At 37.0% G+C, this 22,165-nt stretch overlaps 1 protein-coding gene across 2 annotated transcripts in view; it reads right to left on the reverse strand.

Annotated features, from left to right (window-relative positions):
• notch1b (notch receptor 1b) overlaps positions 1-19,807 on the reverse strand; it is a 51,367-nt gene extending 31,560 nt beyond the window's left edge. The window contains exons 1-4 of one of the 2 annotated variants that reach the window (XM_051895518.1): positions 19,476-19,807; positions 18,078-18,150; positions 2,960-3,222; positions 2,525-2,863 (exon numbers count right to left, since the gene is read on the reverse strand). In XM_051895518.1, coding sequence (XP_051751478.1) covers positions 2,525-2,863; positions 2,960-3,222; positions 18,078-18,150; positions 19,476-19,533 — 733 coding nt within the window. In that variant the 5' untranslated portion in view covers positions 19,534-19,807. The remainder of the gene's footprint in view (positions 1-2,524; positions 2,864-2,959; positions 3,223-18,077; positions 18,151-19,475) is intronic. The other variant, XM_051895519.1, reaches the window with a different exon arrangement.
• Positions 19,808-22,165: the final 2,358 nt, after the last annotated feature.

Here is a 22,165-nt window from a genome sequence, read left to right on the forward strand (position 1 = left end):
GAACTCATTTGTTATGTAACTAATGTCAGTTAAAGCCCTCATCATGATTAAAAAGATTCAAGATTCAAGCCATATACCCCATAATCATGGGTATTTAAGATATCATGTCTTTGAATTGTTAGCATGGTAAACAGCTCTTAAGCCAGGAAAGGGAATATGTTAGAACAAGTCTGCTACATAATACATACATAATCACATAAGCATTAGACTCAGACAATTTATCAGATATTCAAAGTATATTCATGGTGACTTAGCTGGCCATATAAATAAGGCAACACTGTGAATATCGCAATTATTTTAAAGTAATTAATATTTTGACCAATAAAACATGACAACCCATGTCATGTAGCTTACTTTCGTCACTACTTTCGTCACTACTTTCTGTTGCGACGCCAAACTGCATTGTAACTGTATTTTTTATAGGGGTGGGAGAAAAAGTCCAACGATTCTCTCCAATGATTCTGGATCGATTCGGAGAATTTTAGAATCGATTCTGAGCTTAGTTTTTAATCAGATACACGATGACGCTGAGTGTGCTTTAGAAACACCCGTATTCTGCTTGCTTCCAATTCCTCACACACATACACCTCTCGAACCTTCCGTAAAATAATCTTTCATGAAGTACGGAAAGGTTGAAGCGAATTACAAGGACATTTGCGGGCTTCACTGCACAGGAAGCGCTGTGAGAGACGCAATTTATTTGATGTTACACATGCAGTGCGTGGTCTCGCCCTTACAAAATTACAAATGCTCTACGAAGTCATCATTTATGTTGTTTGGAATGCATTGGACTTATATATTTAAAACATGAAACTCACTAACAGAAGGCTGCTTTCAATGCTGACGTGCGCTTTGTGAAGAGTGCTCGCGCATGCGGCTTTGCGCGACTGTGTAAGTGGTTTAATGTACTTGAGTCTCAAAATAGTTTTATGACGCAAAATTAATGTAAACACAGCCAATTATGTCTTAATGGATAAAATGGACAGGATAAACAACATTACTTCTTATATTTCAAAAGAGATCCGTGCATGAATCCAGCTTATTAGCTAGATCTCAAGCTGTCTTCGTTGTCATAGTAACAATCAAACAACAATGAAGATCAGAAAGAAAGATCACTCACAGTTCTTGAATGGAAAACGTTCAGATAACTTTAAATACTGAAAGCACTCTTTGTTTATTGCTTGTAATATGTTTCTTTGCTCCTCTTTATTATTTGCTTCTTGCTTGTATGTTTTGAAGTTATATTAGTAATTCTTAACATACAATTGTTTTAATTTAATTTTTTCCATCTGTAATTATTTTAAAAAGTACTTATAATTACTTATGTAAGGATAGGATTTAAGGATTTTAAAGCTGCTGTCTGTAACTTTTTTTGGTTAAAAATTATCCAAAATCAATTGTTGAGCAAGTACATATCCAGCCAGTGTTCAAAACTATCTCCTTATCTTAGCTCGATTCACAACGGTAAGCTTGTAATAATGTTTTATAATAAGAGCGACCTGGTGGATTTCCGCGGGAAATTCGAGCATGCAGCAGTTCGTCTTTGCGTCATTACGTCACGTCTGTAAACAGAAAGGAAGGAGTCCAGGCTAGTCGGCTTTATCATGTGAGGATGCTGCTTGTAGCAGATTATAGTCTATTCTCACAGCAGCTTCATCCGTAGTCAAAAAGCAAAAGACTTTGGACTGCGGAGTGGCTACAGAAATTGAAATCTACAGGTAACACTAATACACACTAAATACACATGTTGTTAACATTAACAATCTGAGAACAAAGTATAACAGTAATAATAATTTGCACGGTTTGGCGTGATCCGAGCTAAGCGATCGTTAGATTTAATAATCATTGGCAGCACAATTTATTGTAGGCCTAATGTTTTTTCCTCAGTTGGTCAGAACAAAAGTAGCAGAAATGTTACTTACTTGTTCAGATGATATTTTCCAGTGAAAATTCTTATATTGGTCATACTTTTTAAGACGATTCTGAAGCACAGTATCCACACCGGTGTAGTGATTGACAGCAAACATTAGATTCATCTGCTGAGGAGTCATGCCGATGCACAATGCACGTAACGATAACAATTCCGCATATGACTGCAATGGCAGGTTTCAAACAGAGATGGCGACAAAGAGGAAAAATGCCGGACTGCAGCTTTAAGATTTTAAAGTCGGTAAACTAATTAATTAATAAGAAAAAAAGTACAGGTAGATCAAGAATAATTTTGGAATTGGATCGTGACTCCCAGAATCGGAATCGGATCGGATCGTGAGGTGACTAAAGATTCCCACCCCTAATTTTTTATTTACATGTTTTTTATATTCATTCTTTTTTCTTTTTTTTTTTTGCCCAGCAGTCAAAACCAACTTAATTACTTAATTACATTTGGCAGACTCTTATTATTTTGTGATTTAGAAAGGAACCTTTACTTTGCTTTGCTAGTTTGGGTGAAGCATGTAGCATGATGAGTTCAATGCTATTACTTGTAATTAATGGTAATGGTTATTAAAGAATTAAGGATGCCTACCTGGCAAACAGGAGCACTCGTAGCTCGTCTCTCCCTTCTGTACACAGGTGCCCCCGTGGTAGCATGGTGAGGGGTTACATGGCTGATAGAGGGTCTCGCAGTGTTTCCCGGTGTACTCTGCAGGGCAGTTGCAGCGATACGTGCCCACCTCATTCTCACACACACCACCGTTCTTGCAAGGAGAGGGAATCTGGGCACACTCGTTGACGTCTTGTTTGCAGGTTTGGCCTGAGAAGAACGGTGTGCAGTGGCAGAGGTAGTCAAAATCAAAGGGACTACACTGACCTCCGTTGGCACAAGGATTTGAGGCACAAGGATCAGCTTGCTGGCAGTTTTTACCTAGTGAATAAGAGTGTTTTAAGGTCAGAATATGCTCTGCAGAATTTTAGTTCATACTTCTCAAATGCCTCTTTTAAAACTGGATTGTGGTCTTACCTGACCAGCCTGGTGGGCATTTACACCTGTAATTGTAGATGCTGGTGAGTTCACATGTGCCTCCGTTTCGGCACGGGGCGCTAAGGCACACGTTATTGGTGGGAGTGAGGCACAGTCGGTCCGTGTAGCCCAAGCTGCAGTTGCAGACAAAGTCCACCTTGTTGGCAGAAGTAATCAAATGGCACACGCCGCCATTTCTGCATGGAGAGTGGAAGCAAGGGTTGCGGAACTGGCATGCTGGGCCAGCATACTGATCGAGACACCTGAAGAGTGGAAAGCAACCATAATTTATTAACAGTTAGTTAACTGCACTCAGTATATGATTTGAGCTTCATAGTCATAACTTTCACAACTTTCATTGGCTATAACCTAGTACTGAATAAAGTGGCAGTATAAATTGAGGTAACTGGGCTGTATTGCAAATCCTTTTAGACTATTAGACTTTATTTGTGGTTTTATATGGAAATTACCAAACATCTTACAGTTTGGAGTAAAGAAAAAAAAAACTGTATTGAGAAAGAATTTTGAGAGGGCTGGACATCAGTAGGTCTCTTGAATCAACTGATTCAATGATGTGAAACCACAACATTTTTAACTTTTATATTTTTAAGTTTTAGTATCTTTTAACAAATTGTAACCAGTAATGTTACTGTGTCTAACTTGTCGGGATGCTCATACTAATGGAAAAAGAAAAAAACATCACAGTCTTTACACTTTTTATTGGAATCAACCTATAAACAGCTTGCTAATAGTTGCATACTAAGCTGGGATAGCATTTTAACGTTGAAACTATTACACAACACAGCTTTAAGGGACCATTCAAACAGAACATGTTTTTACGTTTAAAAACTTGAGACGCAGGGTAGTGGAATTGAAAAAAACACAAAGACTAGAGACATGTTTTTAAAAGCTCAACTTCTTTTAGAGTGCAACAGTCAAACACGTCCATCTAGCACATATTTATTTAGAAAAACAATGGAAATGCAGCACAGTGTAATGCAAAAATGGGGCCTCTAAGGAATTCAGTTTCGCTGACTTTTATTTACTTAGTGCACCACTGAACTATCATATACATACTGGTGTGGAATTGCAAATATTAGTTGTTGTTTTTAAATAAGACAATGTTGAGCATTTAATAAAATGTGCTTGCACATTATTGCTGCACTTATTTTCACTTATTTAGATTACCTTCACAACCAATCACATTCAATCATAGCGCGATGGATGCATTGACTCCTCTCATATGACTTTCCCCATTCATTCTCAATTACCCCCCACCAAACACACCACATGCTTTAGGGGGTCTGTTGAAACTCTATGGGCTCAGAGGAGGCACGAGAGATGTGGACTCTCACTGTAACTTTACCTGTAGGTGTCGCTGTTGGACAATGTTACTTTAGACTTTAGCTTTACTTTATTTTGTAATATTTGCGTTATTTTATTTTTGTAATATGGATTATTTTCTCATCCAATTTTTTTGAGGAGGCACTGCCTCCCTTGCCTCCTCGGAGGAAACGTCCCTGCCTTACATATATAATGTATGCTTGAGAAAAACATACATACAGCAGTAACAAAAGTGTAAGAAGTACATATTTATTTTATTGTAATTTGCATTGAATTGAGATCAAATATCTGGCCGTTTTAAAGCATAAGAAAGGAAAATGACAGTGCTTTTCTGAATGTTTATAGTTCTTTCACAGATTTGGATTCTGGTTCACAAGTCTAATCCTGTTTCAAACGGATTTATGAAAGTCAGCCATCCATCAGCGGCTCTTAGGGGAAAATCGAGCACCTCAGCCTTTCTGAATGAATCTGAATTCATTCACTCCAAAGACAAGGCAGTGTCTATACAAGGGTCTTTGAACCCAGGGCTAACATTATCAGGACTTCAAAGCTGTCTTCCTCCACCTCAATGCCTGCTATTCTTCTACAGTAGAGAGTCTCCACAGCATCAATCAGGACCTTGGGAATACAGAGCCGGCACAGCAAAAAACTTTGTAAAAGAGCCGTACAGACTTCATAACAGGTTTTTCCTGGGTTGGCTTGAAAGTAATCTTTTGCCGATTTTACTCGGCGACACAAAAGGGGCCCTCCCTCGACATTACTATGCTGAAATAACCTTTTGCAAAAAGCTAAAGCCATCGAGAGCCTCTGGAATACCTAAGCCATGTTTTTGGCCCCGGGGGGCAGCCGGAATATCTCAACACATTCCCAGTGCACTGTTCTCTGATCCAAACAGGGCCCCCCTCAGTGGGGTGAGTGTTTTTACTGTGTCTCTCCCAGGATTAGGATGGCCAATAACTTCAACCAAGAAAAGAAAACACAGGGGACTGAGAACCAGGCACGACAAAACCATTAAGTGTGTGGTGGGAACTGCACTGCTGCCCACAATGCTACCTTTCCTCTCATTGTCCCATGGCCACTCCGACACATTTCTAGAGGTTTGTTTAGGTTTTTGCGGTATTACACAAACATCTTATACATCAGCAGCACAACAACAAACTCTCTAAAGTTACATAATTCTTATAAATCTTGATGTCGTAAAAGATTTCCTTAGTAGAGAATTGGTTTCTAGACTGTAAAACAGGCAGAAATTACCATGAGTTCAAATCCGATTATATGTAAAGGGTCATATCATACATACACAAGTTAGTTTGCACAAAAATTGTTATGACCAATTTTCACTCCCTCTCTGACCCTGAGAATTAAACAGTGTTTTTTTTCTGCTGTACCCTTAAAGTTGTGATGAAATGAAAGTAGCGACAGATCTTTTCTTTTATATTCCATATTGTCTTCCATATAAATATCAAAAAAGAACTTGATTCTCGAATTTTCATTATAGAACTCAAATTTTAATTTCATGCTGACTTCAAGAAACACTGCTGCTGGTTTGCTGTTAGGTAATAATATAGCAAAGTCCCTTTCAAGGAAAGTCTGTACACTCGGCAGCCATATGTGCAACGCCTCTATTTCGGACATCCAAGGCCAAGTCCTATCTATTTGAATCCTGAAATCTCAAAAACTGCTTCCCCAACTCACAATTCAATAACATATTTCAAATCAGCAACAAAATCTGACACAAACTGTCCCACAAATGTTGTTTCTTATGCTCAAAAAGCGTTAAAAAAGCTTATTTTTCAGGCTAGATGAGCCAATGTGCATGTGCAGTCCTAAGTGCGAGTCTCAGGTTTCTATGGGAACCGGAGCTTCTAACGGCAGCTGCAGTGATGCAATGACTTTATCAATCAGCGATTGGCTCTTTTACTTAGAAGGCGGGAAGTATTCCACCATATTGCGCGTTGCAGTTTCTCCCATTCATAACTAATAGGAGTGAACCGTCTTTCTTTATCTATAGTCTTTGAATATAGTTTGACTTCCCCATCCTTCCATAATGGCTTCTCTGCAAAATGACAGATTCATAACATTCAGCCAGTCGTTTCTAACTTCTTTTAGAAGGACATGCAGAGCAGCAGGTGCTAAACAGCCAGGAACAGCAAAAGATTTGACAGAATTAATTAGGACCGTGCCAATCTTTTCTTATGATTTGTTTTTGATGTTTTTGTAGGGGGGGTTTCAGTTTCAGCTTGGTTTTAGTATTTGCATTTTCAAAGTTACAGTATGTTTTCATAGTTTATCAAGCTCTCGTCTCACAAAAAAAATTATAACAGATTGTTTTCAACAAGAATTGAGATCTTATACAGAAAAATTAGGCTGATTTAACCCAGACAACACATCGCTGTGTGCAGTTATGATCTGTACTGAGCTGGAATAATGCAATGAGGGCCTGTATCGGCCTTCCAAAAAGGCCTCAGGGAGCAGGTGCGCATGCTAATGAGGGAGCGGCAGCTGCTGGTCACAGCGCACCCGACTCCCTACTCATAAACTCCCCCCACACTTTCCCAAAGAGAATAAGAGGGCCGAGGCAGCAGGCAGTTGAATGGTTTGCCCACCACAGAGCAGAGCAGACAGGCTCCATGAGAAGGCCCATTGTTCCTGCCGCCATTCAGAGCAGAGCTGAGCGCAGTCTGGGTGCCTCTAACCCTTCTGAGTGAGCATTCAGCTGTTAAACCTCCTCTTCTTTCCCCTCCCTTCCATCCCATCCCATCCCTCGGTCACCTCTCTATTCCTCTTGTTCTCATCATGGCCTCCCTTTTTAATCTTCCAGCCTCCCCTTCACTTCCTTCCTACTTGGCTGGGCTAGAGCTGTAGTCGCACTCCTCCACGTATGCCTTTCACTACCTCCCACCTTCTCCTCCAATCTTCAGCAGTTCCTGGTATATCTGGATGATAAGGTCATTATTGAATCACACACCTCAGCACTGGGCTGAAAGATTGTAAAAGCTTCTAAGCTTTATGGGTTCTTCAACGGCCATTGGCAATATCTATTTGCATACTACATTCATAGTATTTTTTATATTATATAAAATATATACTCTACTGTTCAAAAGTTTGGGATTGGTAAGATTTTTTCATGTTTTTTGCATGTATTAAAAAAAAAAATATATATATATATGGTCACACTTTAGTTTAGGGTCTGATTCTCACTATTAACTATGACTTTTGCCTCAATAAACTCCTAATTACTGCTCATTAATAGTTAGTAAGGTAGTTGTTAAGTTTAGGTATTGGGTAGGATTAAGGAATGTAGAATATGGTCATGCAGAATAAGGCATTAATATGTGCTTTATAAGTACTAAACAGCCAATAAGTAATATGCATGCTAATAAGAAACTCGTTAATAGTGAGAATTGGACCATAAACTAAAGAGTTACCATATATATAAATGAGATATAAACAATACTGATGAGATTAAATTGCCACTTATTTTAGATTCAGTATATTTCTCAAATATATTGTGCAATCAGTATTAACTTGGGATGCACAATATACATATATGTACACACTGTAAAGTTTCAGGAGTGACAACCGCATTTAAATGCGTGGAGTGAGTTCCCTAAATTTTCGTTCTATGAGTGTACAGAACACAACTCACTCCCAAAACTGCGATGATTGACACAACAGTAACCATAGCAACGTTCTGGGGTCTAGCGTGTTTGGTATGCGCTATTCTGACTAAGTAATATTATTCTGACTAAGTAATACAGTGACAAAAGACTGTTTTTAGCTAAACTTTTAACTAAAGCACAGTCGATGGAGATGTTGTGTTTTGCTTATGCTTGTAAAGGCTGCTTCACAGAGCAGTTCTTGCAGTGTCGTCGTGTCCACTTATTATAAGTGCTTTGGGCTTGTTGTTTAAGCTTGGCTCATAAAGCGATCAAGTTTGCGGAGTTTTTAAAATGAGCAGCTGCGGATCATGATATTTTGTTCATATTTTCAGCATAAAGCATTTGGATTTATTTCAGTTTATTGTGGGCTTGTTCTTTTTCATTGTTTTTCTAGCTAGATCTGGCAACATGAATGAGTTAAGGCTCATACCGCTTTCCTTGTGATTTCTTGCACCGCAAGTAAAGAAGAGAGAAACATTTCTGATGGATGTTAAAATACGACATTAACAACTAGATGTACAGTTCAGTTCTGTACACACTGCATAGAATTTTGGTAAATGCGGTTGTCACTACCTGCATTTTTCGGGAGTTAATTCAATTGTAGAATGAAAAAGAAAAAAAAACAAAAAGAAAATGTGTTTTATCCATTGACAAAGTTATAGTGTTGTCAAAAATACTGATATTTCGATATGCATTGATACTGAAATAGTTGAAATGGTTCCAATACTCCTTTTCTGCAGTATTGATACACCAATACCAGCTGCATGTTCTCGCTCTCTCATCTCTCCGACTGCGAATTTACAGTTTGACACACACCTGCCTCCTGTCACTCACTCGTCTCATTTGCTCCGCATAAATTTACTCATTTTCACAGGTTTCACACTCACACCATAAGCACGCAAACCACTGATCTATATAAGTGGCACGCACATAAAGCCGCATATCAAACAGCCTATGAGTACCACATTGAGTTGTTTTTTGTGGCGTATTGCACTTAAACAGTCAAATGCACACAACATTATGTCAAAATGCCGTCTTGGCGAGTATTTAGGTAAACACAGTCAGTCTATTTATATGTTCTATCATTTGCAATTTGTTTATTTGTTTTTAATTTATTACTGACTGTTTACTTCTTTTTTTTTTAGTTCAGTAATTTACTAAATTTAGTTCAGTTTCAAATAAAGCCTCCCTGTGCTGTGTGAAAGCTTTTGCAGCAAAATTACCCAAATTATCAAAAAATTATGAGATGATAATTAAAATATCTGTATGGCAGTATATATGGCAGTTTTCCCCGTAGTATCGAAAATGGTATCGAATATCGATATTTTTCAAGGTATCGTTTCGAAGTTAGAAATTCCAGTATCGTGACAACACTACTCAGTAGATATTGGCACTGACAAAAGGGGTTATTATCACATAACCGTTAACCATATGATGCTGGTAAGTTCAAAACTACCAACTATCGGCTAACTATTTGGGATGGATGATATAACAATCTGTAATTATTTATTTCATGAAATAACTTGATACAGTAGAGGAACTTGATTTGTACTTTGCCTAAAGAAAGAATGAGTGGTGCTAAAGTTACTTCCATGTTGCTAGGGTGTTGGTGGTTGCCAGGACACTGTTCTGAGTGTTTTTAGTGTGTTGCTATGCAGTTGCTAGGGTGTTTTTTCTGTTTTATCATCTGTTTGACAAAAATCATAATTTTACAATAGAGGTGTTCAGAGAGGAGTTGTTGATGCTCGCCTTGAGTATAGTAATTAATAATTAAATACACTTAGAATTAAAAACTTAACATATACAATATTTTCTGTTGTGTGGAATGAAGACAACTTTCCATAGTACCCATCAGTCTGACTAGATCTCTAAAAGCCCAAATTCTTTTGTTCTTCAGTTTAATTTCCCCAAACAAGTCTAGTAGGATTCCATGATGGATAGACCTTTGACTCACAAGCTTTCTGAAAGAAAGAATATGAACCTGTTTTAAAGGATTTTTGCATTGCCTGAGAGGAGGAGTCTGTGGTCTTGCTGGAATGTTACCGTTTACATTAAAAATTCACCCCGTTTTGTGTCCCCATCCCTGACAGCACTCCTCAATGGAGAGTCCTGGCAGCCGCACTTAACAGAACCCTGTGGAAAATCACACCACCTTTGAAAGTCTACTAGACCTGCCTGTCCTGGCAAACAGTCCTGCTTCTGGAGGGGTAAATACATAGGGCACTTAGTCAGCGCTGGCTCCTGATAGTAAAGCACACATTAGGGAATTAGGGTGAGTACACTGAGGACCTCAGTAGGAAACCCTGCCAGTTTGCTCTTTAACTTGGCAAATGCTTGTCACATTAGCAATCAAGCTACTTAAAGTGGCATAAGGCCACAAAAGAGTAGCCTACTAGGATAAATACATTAAAGAGGACAAAAGCATTGAGACCGGGTCTGTTTGGCCCATATTTACTGGTTGTAAAATCTTTTAAAGGAATTTTCTTGCTCCATAGAAGTTCCTCCAATGAATGCTTTTCTCGTTTGTTGACAACTGACACATCAAAATTATTTTTATTGGTAATCAACAGCATATAGTCGTGCAAGTATGTATGATCGCTAAAGATATAATGTGATGATTAAAGTGTATTTAACATTCTCATCTCAAATCTCTTCCCCAAACAGGATATAAACAAGATTTTTTGCTTCGTTTATAGTTGTTGTTTTGCTTGTTTCCTATAAAACACAATCAGTGCATTTTCATGAAAATAAGGTTTACAATTGTGCACATTAAAACTGCAGCATCCTCCAAGTCTGTTTAACCTTAGTGAAAATCTCTCCGTTTACAAATCTCCATCCAACTCAGACAGAAAAAGCCCATAAAAATAAATCACAGGTTCTGTAAACAGCCCTAGTTCGTGTTTGATTCTGTGACCAGAGAATGACCCCATACTGTTATTCTACCTTCACTATGATGGGATTCATTCTGTGGCCACCGGTAGCCCATGACAACAGTGTTGTACTGGTGCTGCAATGCTCGCCCAGGCCAGAGCAGATGTTTTGTTGACACCTGACCCTCAGCCAGATGAAACACAGGGGGTTTCCACCCACTGCGCTCCAATCTGCCATCTGCCATTGAAAGGTCACAAAGTGAAGGGGGTTGTCTCTAACAACAAAAAAGTTAAAGTCTAACTTAGAAGCCCTTTCATGGTTGAACTCCAGGAAAGAAACAAGACTGAATACAGAACACTGTAAATATTGGCTAGGGTTAGACAGTGCATATTTTGACATACAGTATCAGATTGTTTTGTCCCGTATGTTGCTATAGTTATATCACTGTTAATCATTGCAGTTCCGGATTCAATCGCACATTTAAATGCAGTTGTAAATACAGAAACTTTGCAGCGTACTGAGCTGCGTGAAAAACAAAACTTTTTTTATTTGTATATGGGTTATAAACAGAAAGCGAGCAAAGAGTGCTCCCTTTTTTAATCACTGAAGCTGTCAATCACTAGGCTACGTTCAGTGCCGTTCAGTGCCTCACTGAGATCTACACTCCTGCGAAAACTATACAGCTATAATCAGAAAAGCTGTCTACACTGCACAATGAATCTCTTATTTAGATTGTGTTTACACTTTGTTGGTGATAATGAAAGAATTTGCGAGCGTTCAGAACTCTAAAGCGCACAAAATGAACGAAAAAAGTGAACGAAAACTTTGTTTTGAGCGTTTTCTGACTAACTTAAACCCATTGCATTCTCGCATTTAACAGCTATTTCTGTGATTGGCTACAATGATCAGTGCTTCAAAAACATGTTGCAAATAGAAACCTTTGATGCTCTTCACCGAGCGCTTGCACAGATACATGGGAGCGTTTGAAAGCAGTGCCTATAAGAGGGCACCAAATATACTCTGTACTCGGTACTACCACTACTGCAAAAATGTACTGTCACATATTTAAGGTTACACCTTATTACAGTGTCCATTTAATAGTATTTTCAAATTTAATAGCATTTACAAATAATATTAAATAATTATTATAATTTCAGTACCGAAGTACCGGTACTTTTGACAACCCTAAATGGATGTAAACAAAGCCTGAAGGTACAAAATTCAAAATTAATCTAGTATTTTGGTTAAATGGATAGTTCAACCAAAAACTTTCATTCATCTTCGGAACACAAATAAAGATCTTTTTGATGAAATCTGAGAGCTTTCTGTCCCTCCATTGAGTCTACGCAACTACCACTTTGACACTTCAAAAAGTTCAAAAAGAAATCTAAAAAAAACTAGTTGAGCGTTTTAGTCCAAATATATTTATATGATGAACAGATTTATTTTTAGTCTTTTTTTCACATATAAAACATTGATCAGCGAACTTTAAACAGAAGCTCAACTGAACCTGTTTGATGCACAAGAACAAACCTCTTTGGTTCTTGCCGAAGCTCAAACTCTCTGGCTCAAACGTGCTGCGTAACACACGAGAATGAACCTCATTGGCTCTCGCACGTAAAGCGAACATGTATGAGCTTCTGTTTACCACACCTGATATGTGAGTTGATAAATGTTTATATGTGAATAAAAGCCTTAATTCAATCTGTTTATCATATAAAGCGATCATGTCTCTTTAGAAAATTTGGACTAAACCGTTGGATTAGTTTTACGATCTATTTATGAACTTTTTGAAGCGTCAAAGTGGTAGTTGCGTAGACTCAATGGACAAACAGAAATCTCTCAGATTTCATCAAAAAGATCTTCATTTGTGTTCTCAAGATGAACGAATGTCTTATGTGTTTGGAATGACATGAGGGTGAGTAATTAATGACAGAATTTTCATTTTTGGGTGAACTCACCCTTTAAAGCATTTACATGAATTCTTGGTTAAATGTTTATTATTTGAGACACTTTTTGTGGTGGGACTACTCCTATGTTAGGATTATTCTCTATATAAAGTAATTTTCTCTTATCAAAAAAGGACACAAAAGCACCATACTGTAAAAGTATATTTTATAACAAAATATTGATCCATATTACTCCCATACCAGTAGTCAATATGATTTTTGCAACTGCATCTGCTATAGACAGAAAATTTTGAAGTCTGTCCTAGTTCTTCATAAGAGAAGTAGCCATGATCCAGTTCACAAAACTGATCTGAATGATTCTTTCATGTATCCGACTGATCCGGTTGCAGAGCTTCTCAAGTTAACAGCTCACTGGAGGGGAAGATTATCAGTAACAATTTAAATTTTGGTCTGTTTATAACAGAAAGCTATCATATGACTTTAGAAGCCCGAACACAAGCTGTATGGACCATCTTTGTGATACTTTTATAGTGCTTTTGATTCATTTTTTAACCTGTACCTACTTTATTTTACAATAATTTTTACGTTAATTTAAACTATATTCACAGGTTCCTATTGTTTTATTACAAAAAACAACAACAACTGATAAACGAGTTAAAAATGACTTACTGTGGTTGTCAAAATTATACCTCAAATGCCTTCAATAGAGCTTAGATTGTAATGAACCCAGAACATTCCTACAGGCAATTAACTAGCATTAGTTGCTTGTGTGATGAGGTTACCTGTACGTTTTGTTAGGGAGGTGGCTGCACCACTGGCCTGTTTTGTCCCCTTAAGCAACACAACAATAACACAAAATCTACTCTCTTTTAAACCCTAATTTCCTGTAGAGGGGAAGTTAACTCTGAGGAGTCTTTGAGTCTTGTCTGTTCTTTATGAAACAATGGCCCGGGGCTCTTCGCACTCTCTCTGTAATCACTGGAGGAGACCTGATCCTTCAGGCCCACATCTGTTAGTGTTCATTACGCCTGTGTTTATTTGTCCCTTGTACTGCGGGACCCTATGGGAACGACAGCAAGGGACAGAGAGCAGCCATTAAAGGACCCAATACCTTTCTAATGAGTGCTACTGCTGGTGGTTTTATGACGCAAGGGACTAGATTAATGTTTTCAGATCCTCTTCATGGCACTAGTAGTCATTTTGAGTGGAATGATGCCGGACATTTAACAGGAAGAGGATTTATTTATTCAAATATACTCATCAACCCCTCTGACAGTGTGACAATGTGAGAAACTTTCAAACATCTGCCACTGCCAGGGATGAATGGCAAAACCACAGGCATTAGCAGCTATTATGCTGTAAGTAGCAGCCATTGTACACGGTGAATTATTTACCTTGATACTGATCACTTGTAATGCAGTGTTCCACAGACAGATGGCTCAGGTCAAAAGCATCAAACAAAAACAACACACGCATGGTGTGTTTTGCAGCTTTTTTGTGCTTGGCCAGCTGTACATACAGAACACAATCTAGCAATAACAAAATGTACAATCAAAGTTTGCCGAATTCCTGATAGAAATAAGGAAGAATCAGATTTCAACTTGCCAACACAAGCCACTTTAGTCAGTCAAGACATTAGGCCTCTGTAGTGATATGATAAGAGACTACAACTTCTCTTCCTTTGGCACTGGTGTTCATTTCCTGTATCTAAATACAGTGAGGAACTCGGAGGAACTCATCTCTAGAAAGCAAACAGAACTTGTATTGAAACTGTCCTGCACAAACAAGTGGCCATTCTGGTTTAATTCATTAGACACACCACACATGGTAATACCCAGGGTGTAAATTACAATCTTTTTGGCAACTTGCAAATTTTTAATAAAAAAAATAATACTTTTATCCAGCAAGGACACATTAAATTGATCAAAAGTGATGTTAAAGACATTTATAATGTCACAGAAGATTTCTATTTCAAATAAATGCTAATCTTTTGAACTTTCTATTAATCAAAGAATCCTGATGTATTAAAGTCTCCACAAAATATTAAGTATGCAGCAAGCTTAAATGTTGCAGCAAGTCTTGAAACATCTAGTTAAAAAAAAATAAAACAACAAATCAGGAGTTCAGAAACAAATGTCCATGCTTAGCAACAGTTGACTTCTATAGATATTTTTCAGGTCGAAGGGCTTAATCCTGCAACACAAGATGTCATAATCCCAAACTACAAAAATAGAACTAAACTACAACACAACTAAGCCTCAAGTGTGAGATTATTTATTAGATAATATGTTAGTGATATGTTAAAACAATATGTATCCCACTTATATCAGTCACTTTAGGTCTGTATTCAAATCTTTATGACTCTACAGGGACCCAATCGGAAGACAGTGAGCTCTTTTTGCACATTACATCAACAGCCGCCCATCAAAGACTCAGTCGGAAGGTCTGAAGTTCGCATGTGAACTTTTACTCATCTCCCTCCAGTCTTGCATCTCTCATCTCCTTGTCGAACACTAATCCTTTTGATTCGAATCTGCCGTCCCTCATACATACAAGGAATTCAGATGTGGAAGCTGGTTTGTATTATTGTCAGTTAGACTTCAGGCCTTGCCAAAGTGTCAGAGATAACGGCTCACTCCTTTACGAGCCTGTCCGAGTGCCAGATATGAGTGTTTGGTATTCCTGGCATGGAATGTCAAGTAGAACCAACATATTTTTCCAAAACAATTTAAGACTAGATTAACAGCACTTGATTTAAATTTTACATTTTACCCTTGATGTGGCACATTCAATTACTGCACTGTAATAAACTGTTTGTCAGGTAAATAATATGTACTTTGCATTTAAATTAACTAATTTGGTAACACTTAACAATAAGGTCTCATTTGTTAACATATGTTAATATGTTAACTAACATGAACTAACAATGAGCAGTGCATTTGTTACAGTGTTTATTAATCTTTGTTAATGTTAGATAATAAAAATCCATCTGTTCACTCTTTGTTCATGTTAGTTCACAGTGTATTAACTAATGTTAACAAATACAATATTTGATTTTAATAATGAGTAAATGTTTTAATATTAGTAAATGTTGAAATTAACATTAACTAAGATTGACAAATACGGTAAAAGTATTATTCATTCTTAGTAATTTTAATCAATTAAAAAAAAACATTTAATGTGACTGACTAAATTAAACCAATGGAAGTCAGTTTAAAAAAATAAAAAATAAAAAATAAACCTGTGCATTTTCACAATAAAAACTATTGCGTGTCAGGAGCCCATGATCAGTAAACAATTTGGTCAGACAACGTAAATTGTCTCTTAAGGGACAATTAACTAGTTTGATGTATGTAAATATTATTTCATATGTAAATATTATTACTATTATTAAAATTATTATTATTATTATTATTATTAATAATAATTAGTGTGTAATATTTAATATTATTTACAAATATTTTAATATGACTGAATCAACCTGACTACATTCAGTCATTTTAAAGAAAATATTTTGAGGAATAATAACAGTTTTTGTACAACTAATGAAAGTCAAAACCACATTGGGCCACAATTACTTTCATTTATGGACAAAAAACACAGACATTTTTCAAAATGCCTTCTTTATATTCCACAGAAGAAAAAAGTCAGGTTTTGAATAACATGGTAAATAAATATTGACTGAATACTTATTTTGGGGTGAACTCTACCTTTAAAGGGATAGTTCACCCAAAAATGAAAATTAGCCCATGATTTATTATCCCATGATTTTTTAAATTTGGGTTCCCATTCACAACCATAATAAACCTTGGAGGACTAAGGATATTTTTAAATATATCTCAGATTGTGTGTATATAGTCATATACACCTAGGATGGCTTGAGGGTGAGTAAATCATGGTGTAATTTTCATTTTTGGGTGAACTAGACCTTTAAGGGAACCTCTACACATTTTCACTATTTACAGTGAGGCTACTAAAAGCGCAAAGTATGTCACAAAGCATTTGAGGACATTCACAATGGATCCATTTGATTAGAGGGACAGTGTGGCCAAAGCTGACCTACGAACTCACTTTTTGCCAAAGTTTGTCAGACATGTTGCAGGACCCAAGCGGTCTGTCCACCAGTTGAATCTAAACAATAGATAAAAGGTACTAGACAAAGTAACGTGCCATCCTGAGTGGGAGAGCGGCCTTCGTTTGTATCTCCATGTTTAATTAGAGGAGTCTGAGTATGATAGGGCACAATGGTGGCTTTGTGGCCCGACTGAGGCAGGGAGGCTGCCAGACAGAATTAAGATGTGGCCCACCGCCAGCGCGGCTCCATGTGCTCGCAGTCCACTGAGGGAGGCCAAAAACAGAGCCGCCACCGTCCCATTTCAAATAAGCCCTGCCAGTGTGCTCCTTCATAGCCACCCTGATAAACTCATTGATAGCCGGAGAAAGACAATGCTACCCTGGCCAAATGCTTGCAACCCAATCCTGCATTCACATCACTGCTGAATGCAAGTAAAAAAGTACAGAGGGCCAAAGAGAAGTTAACCCTATTAGAAAATCAACCAACACAATCAGAAGAAAGTAGCAGTCAACCATCGCTTTTGTGTGAGAGCATACATTTGGGTGCAACAGAGAAAGGAGAGTTGTGTGATGCTATGCGCGCTGAGGCAACCTGTTTGCTCGTGATTTTCCACTGGTGCAATGCTACCAATTATGAAAACATCCAGTCCAATTACACTCTACTGCCATCTGTCCTTCTAATGTAAATCACAGAGAGTGAATGGGCATTCAAAATAGGACAAAACACCCGAGCAGGGGCAGGGCGCGCAGGGTGGGGGGGACTCAGGCATTCTGGGAAGCCTCAAACAGATTAGTCACACAGAATTAATCTAGACTGGAGAACAATGATCGCCGGGCTCCTGGCAAACCCCAGCTGTCGTTTCATAAAAGAAAAGCGAAATAAGATTTAGGGCCTCGGGTGTCTCCGAGACTTGGGCTGGAGAAGTGGCCCGTACTCACAACCAGCCGGAGGGGGTTGGAGGGTGATGCCCTAGACTCTCTTCATCAGAGGTTGTGTATGTCGTTCATTAGTTGAGGCCATGTTCTTCAAGGAGAGAAGCACACTTTGCTTTTGTTTGCAAGGTTGGAATTCAAATTGATCGCATGTGTTCTGGTATGCAATTGTTTGTATACGGCATTCAAAACTTTTGGGACCGGATCAAAAGGAAATCTCATATTAGTGATGTGTGCTATTCAAAAACATTGTATTAAATTCCTCCAGGGTATCAGTTTGGTTCAGACACAGCAATTTTATGTAATTGAGTTCTAATTACTCACTTGCATTCTCCTCTCCCATCAGCAGTAGGTTCACATGTACCCTCATTTTGGCATTTTTCCGAACATTCCAGGCCTGGAAACACAGAAACAGGGTAATTAATTTCTATTGAGTGTTACATGATTTGATATCATCTCAATCTATTATATCTTGCCCAAAGTAGTGTCAACCTTGATTTAGAAATACTAGTATTGAAAGCTTGATTTTTAAAATTAAATATTTAAATAATAATATATTTATTACATAATCTTGAATTGTCAATTTGGTTCCAAACTGTGCAAAAGTGAGTAAGATACTGGGTAGAATCCAGAAAGAAAGTGTGACTCCTAACACCTTAAAGTGATGTTTGTGGACAGAGGGACTGGACAGCATTCTTCATTCTGCAGCTGTTCTGGGAATGTACTATGGCAAGCTGCTTTAACATTTATTACTTAAAACCAACTAATATCTATTTTGTTACTTGTATTTATTGCCTATACTAGTACTATTTCTTATCTTATTAGTTAAATTGATTTGTATTTTTTATTTTATTTTATTATACATATATATATATATATATATATATTTTTTTTTTTTTTTTTTTTTTTTTTTTTTTTTTGGTCATATACAGCATTAAGATAGTGACTAAAAGCAATGGAATAAGTATCAGTAGGGTATGTAATGAATATGTAGGCTAATTGTGAGCAACTGAATTGATGATTGTCGAAACTGGAATAAGCATGGTGGAAATAGTTACCAATGAAATTGAAAAGTATAATGGATTACTTAGTATTTAAAAATTAGTAGGCTACTAACATTAATATGCTAGTTAGTGGCAAGTAATACAAACGGCTTGCCATAAATGCACGTTAGGTAGCATCTCACTGCAAAAGTGTTGAAACTTCACTCAAACATTTGCCCCGAATACTACTTATGAACCGCCATGCGGAGTGACAGATATTCAAAAACACCTTTCGATGCGTTCAAATCTAAATCATAACGAGTAACGTACGAAAAATACAATATCCCGAGTTTACTAAAAAGATGAATATGTATAGTTTGCGTAAAAGTTACACTAGTTACAAGTTAGAAACCGTAGTCCAACATCTTTTGATAGCCTACATAATTTGTGATATGTAGGAGTTGATATTAGGTAGACTGAAGTTAGACTTCAGTCTACCTAATATCAAAGGATGATGCCCGAACATGCCTGCTTTCTGTGATTTGAAATAAGTGAGTAGGCTGCGTACTGACATCAGTGCGCAACAAGTGACTTTTTCTCGAACAAAGTGTTTCATTTTACAGTAAATATCAGAAATAATCTTAAGCAGTTAATTAGTAATCGTGTTAATCATAATGTTTGATCGAGTAGAAATTGCTACTATCGGATAATGAAGAAAGCATCTTCCAATAAAACGTACCTTGCGTCAAAGTAATGAGTGATATCAGAAGAATTAGTTTCACGAGGAAAAGATGCATTCCTTCTTATGGATAGTTGTGGGATTCCACGCAGGCTTAACATATATCCAACATTGGTCTGTTCAAGAAAAGGAAATAAATCACGAAAGTATAAAGAATAGATCCAAAAAATGGCACTTGTGGCTTGTCCTCGAGAGCTCCGGTGCTGCTCGTGCAGTCTCAGCTGAGTGAATGAAATCATGTATTCAAGTCTTCATTCTCCTGCTCTCATCCAGAGGCTCCTTCCGCCACACAACTTCACGAGCTGTAGCCTTAGCTATTCATTTACTTGACAAACTTTCTGAAATGGCAGTGGGAAAAACACGCCCTCCCTTTAAACTCGGTTGTGGATTTCAAAACATGTAAGCGGGAAAATCTCAGCTCCAAAATTTGAATGAGCTACTCAGTGCTGTTGTTTAAATTAGCCTATAGTAAAACTTCAGTCACCATCGAAAGATAACTTTTTTCTTTTCTTTTTTTTTTTTTTTTTTTTTTTTTTATGTATTCCTTATCTAAAGCCTACACCAGCACCTATGGGGGATTAAATCTGCTAAATGAGTCTTTTTTTAAAAAGTGTAATTATTTTTTAATTTAGTACACAATTTTAATTAATTTATTTACCAATTCATATCTTATTTATCAATCTAAACATTATTATTATTATTATTATGGGATATTTTGTCATCCATTTACACTAAACAGTTTTCATTCTGCTTGTTTATTGATGAGAAAATTACTTTTAGTACAGAAACTCTAACAAAGACTTATTATTGTCCATCTCTTATAGAAACAGTTTAAGGCTACAGATTTTTCTCAATTTGATTTGCATGATGAGGTTTGGGGGTTTGACATTTTATTTGTCGAATCGTACATTTTTATTATGTACTGATTTAGTTCTGAGCCAGATTTTTATGTTCAGAAAGGTATCCAACTTTAGGGTAAAAAAAAAAAAGCAAGCTTAGGACAAAAATGCTCCAAACATTTACAATTTGGGGGCAAAAATACCCCCATAGTTACATTATATAGGCTATCCTATTCTATTCTCTCTCCAGTTTGGGAATTAACGTGCCTCTGCAGACACTAGATGGCTTGTAGCGTTCAACCATCTCAGATGTGACTGTTGTTAAACAGAGAAGCAGAGAGCTGTATTTGATGTTATCAGTAACATCACAAGTTTTAATTAACTGATTCAGTTGAAGTATTTAACATAAATGCAGGATGTGCTACTGTATGTTTTATAAGCCCTCGAGTTAAGAATGCCTCTGAAAAACCATGGTTCAAATATTGCCCCTAAAGAAAAAAGTTTGTTTTTGACACTAGCCAATATTATAAGAATGAAAATAACAACAAAGCTCAAAAGGGAAAAGGTCTTTAATTTCATTAAGAGGTGAGAACTCTAGTCAGGTCCTAATTGCATCTCTGTGGACCTACAAAATTAGGCTGCTGCAATCTATTTTTTTAAAAGAATTGTGCAATACAAAGCCAGAACATGCAGTAATGAATCACAAAACACAAAGGTTATTCATTTTTTTTATCGAAACACAAATGGAAAGTCCCTGTGCTCCATAGCTGTCAACCACAGGAGGAATATAGCTAATGTTGGGAGTGACAGGGGGAGAAAAATGACAGAATCAACTACAGACTCTCAGATTGTGAATGATCTGGCTTGTAGTAAGCCTGCTCGAGACCCCATACAGTATACAAATTTACAGTGTCCTTTCAGTCACATGCATTTAATCAACTTTTTTTTAGAATACTTTCTAAAGTTTTTTTTTTTTTTTTTTTTTTTTTTCAGAATACCTCCTAATGCAGAGAATTAATGTATTGTTATTAAACAGGTAGATGGACTTATCATATAAAAACAATGGGGGAAATTGCAACGTTGCCTAACTGTTTGCTCTCGAATGCGTACATGCATGAGCTCGACCTAATTTTGATAAACAGTTTTAGTATTTTCCCACTCAAGTAGAAATGAGATGTTCTTACATGACTAGAACCAGATAACCACTGACTGGCTTGCCTTTAAAGGGGACTTTCATTATTTTTATTGTGTAAGGTGCGGTGAAGCCTTTCAATGTGAGTCATCATCATTCTCAAGAGAAAACGCTGAATCTGTTACACCACTGCTGGGCTAGATTTAAAGTTTGTGGATTGGAAAATTTCCTTAGCAATGACAATTGGAACAGAGATTCAAATTGGAAAAATAATGCCTCGTTGTTTTAGACTACTTCCTGTAGCCACTGGATCCAAAAAACTGTAGTTCCTTCAGTCCAATAACCTAAAAAACTAGTTGGTGTATGAGTGTAAAAGCATCGTCCTGATGTCCAAGAGCCATTCCTAAAGCTAAAAGCAGTGAAAAGAAACATTATTAATGATTAGTTTACTTGCTAGAACAGTTGATTTGATTTAATTCACCACCAAAACATAAATAGTTACGTTTTCTCATGAGATTAGGTTGAATAAGCCACATTCCAATATCTTTGTCCTGTTTAGCATGTACACAACAGCTAAAATATTGAATCTTCTGGAAATTATGGTTATAAACTGTTCTTTCGAGAAAGACATTTAGAAAAATGTCTAAGATATTGATTTTTTTTTTTTCAGTCAATGGCAACCAAAACATTCTTCAAAATATCTTCTTTTGTGTTCTGCT

The sequence above is a fragment of the Ctenopharyngodon idella genome, chromosome 5, assembly GCF_019924925.1.
Source record: "Ctenopharyngodon idella isolate HZGC_01 chromosome 5, HZGC01, whole genome shotgun sequence".
Taxonomy (NCBI): domain Eukaryota; kingdom Metazoa; phylum Chordata; class Actinopteri; order Cypriniformes; family Xenocyprididae; genus Ctenopharyngodon; species Ctenopharyngodon idella.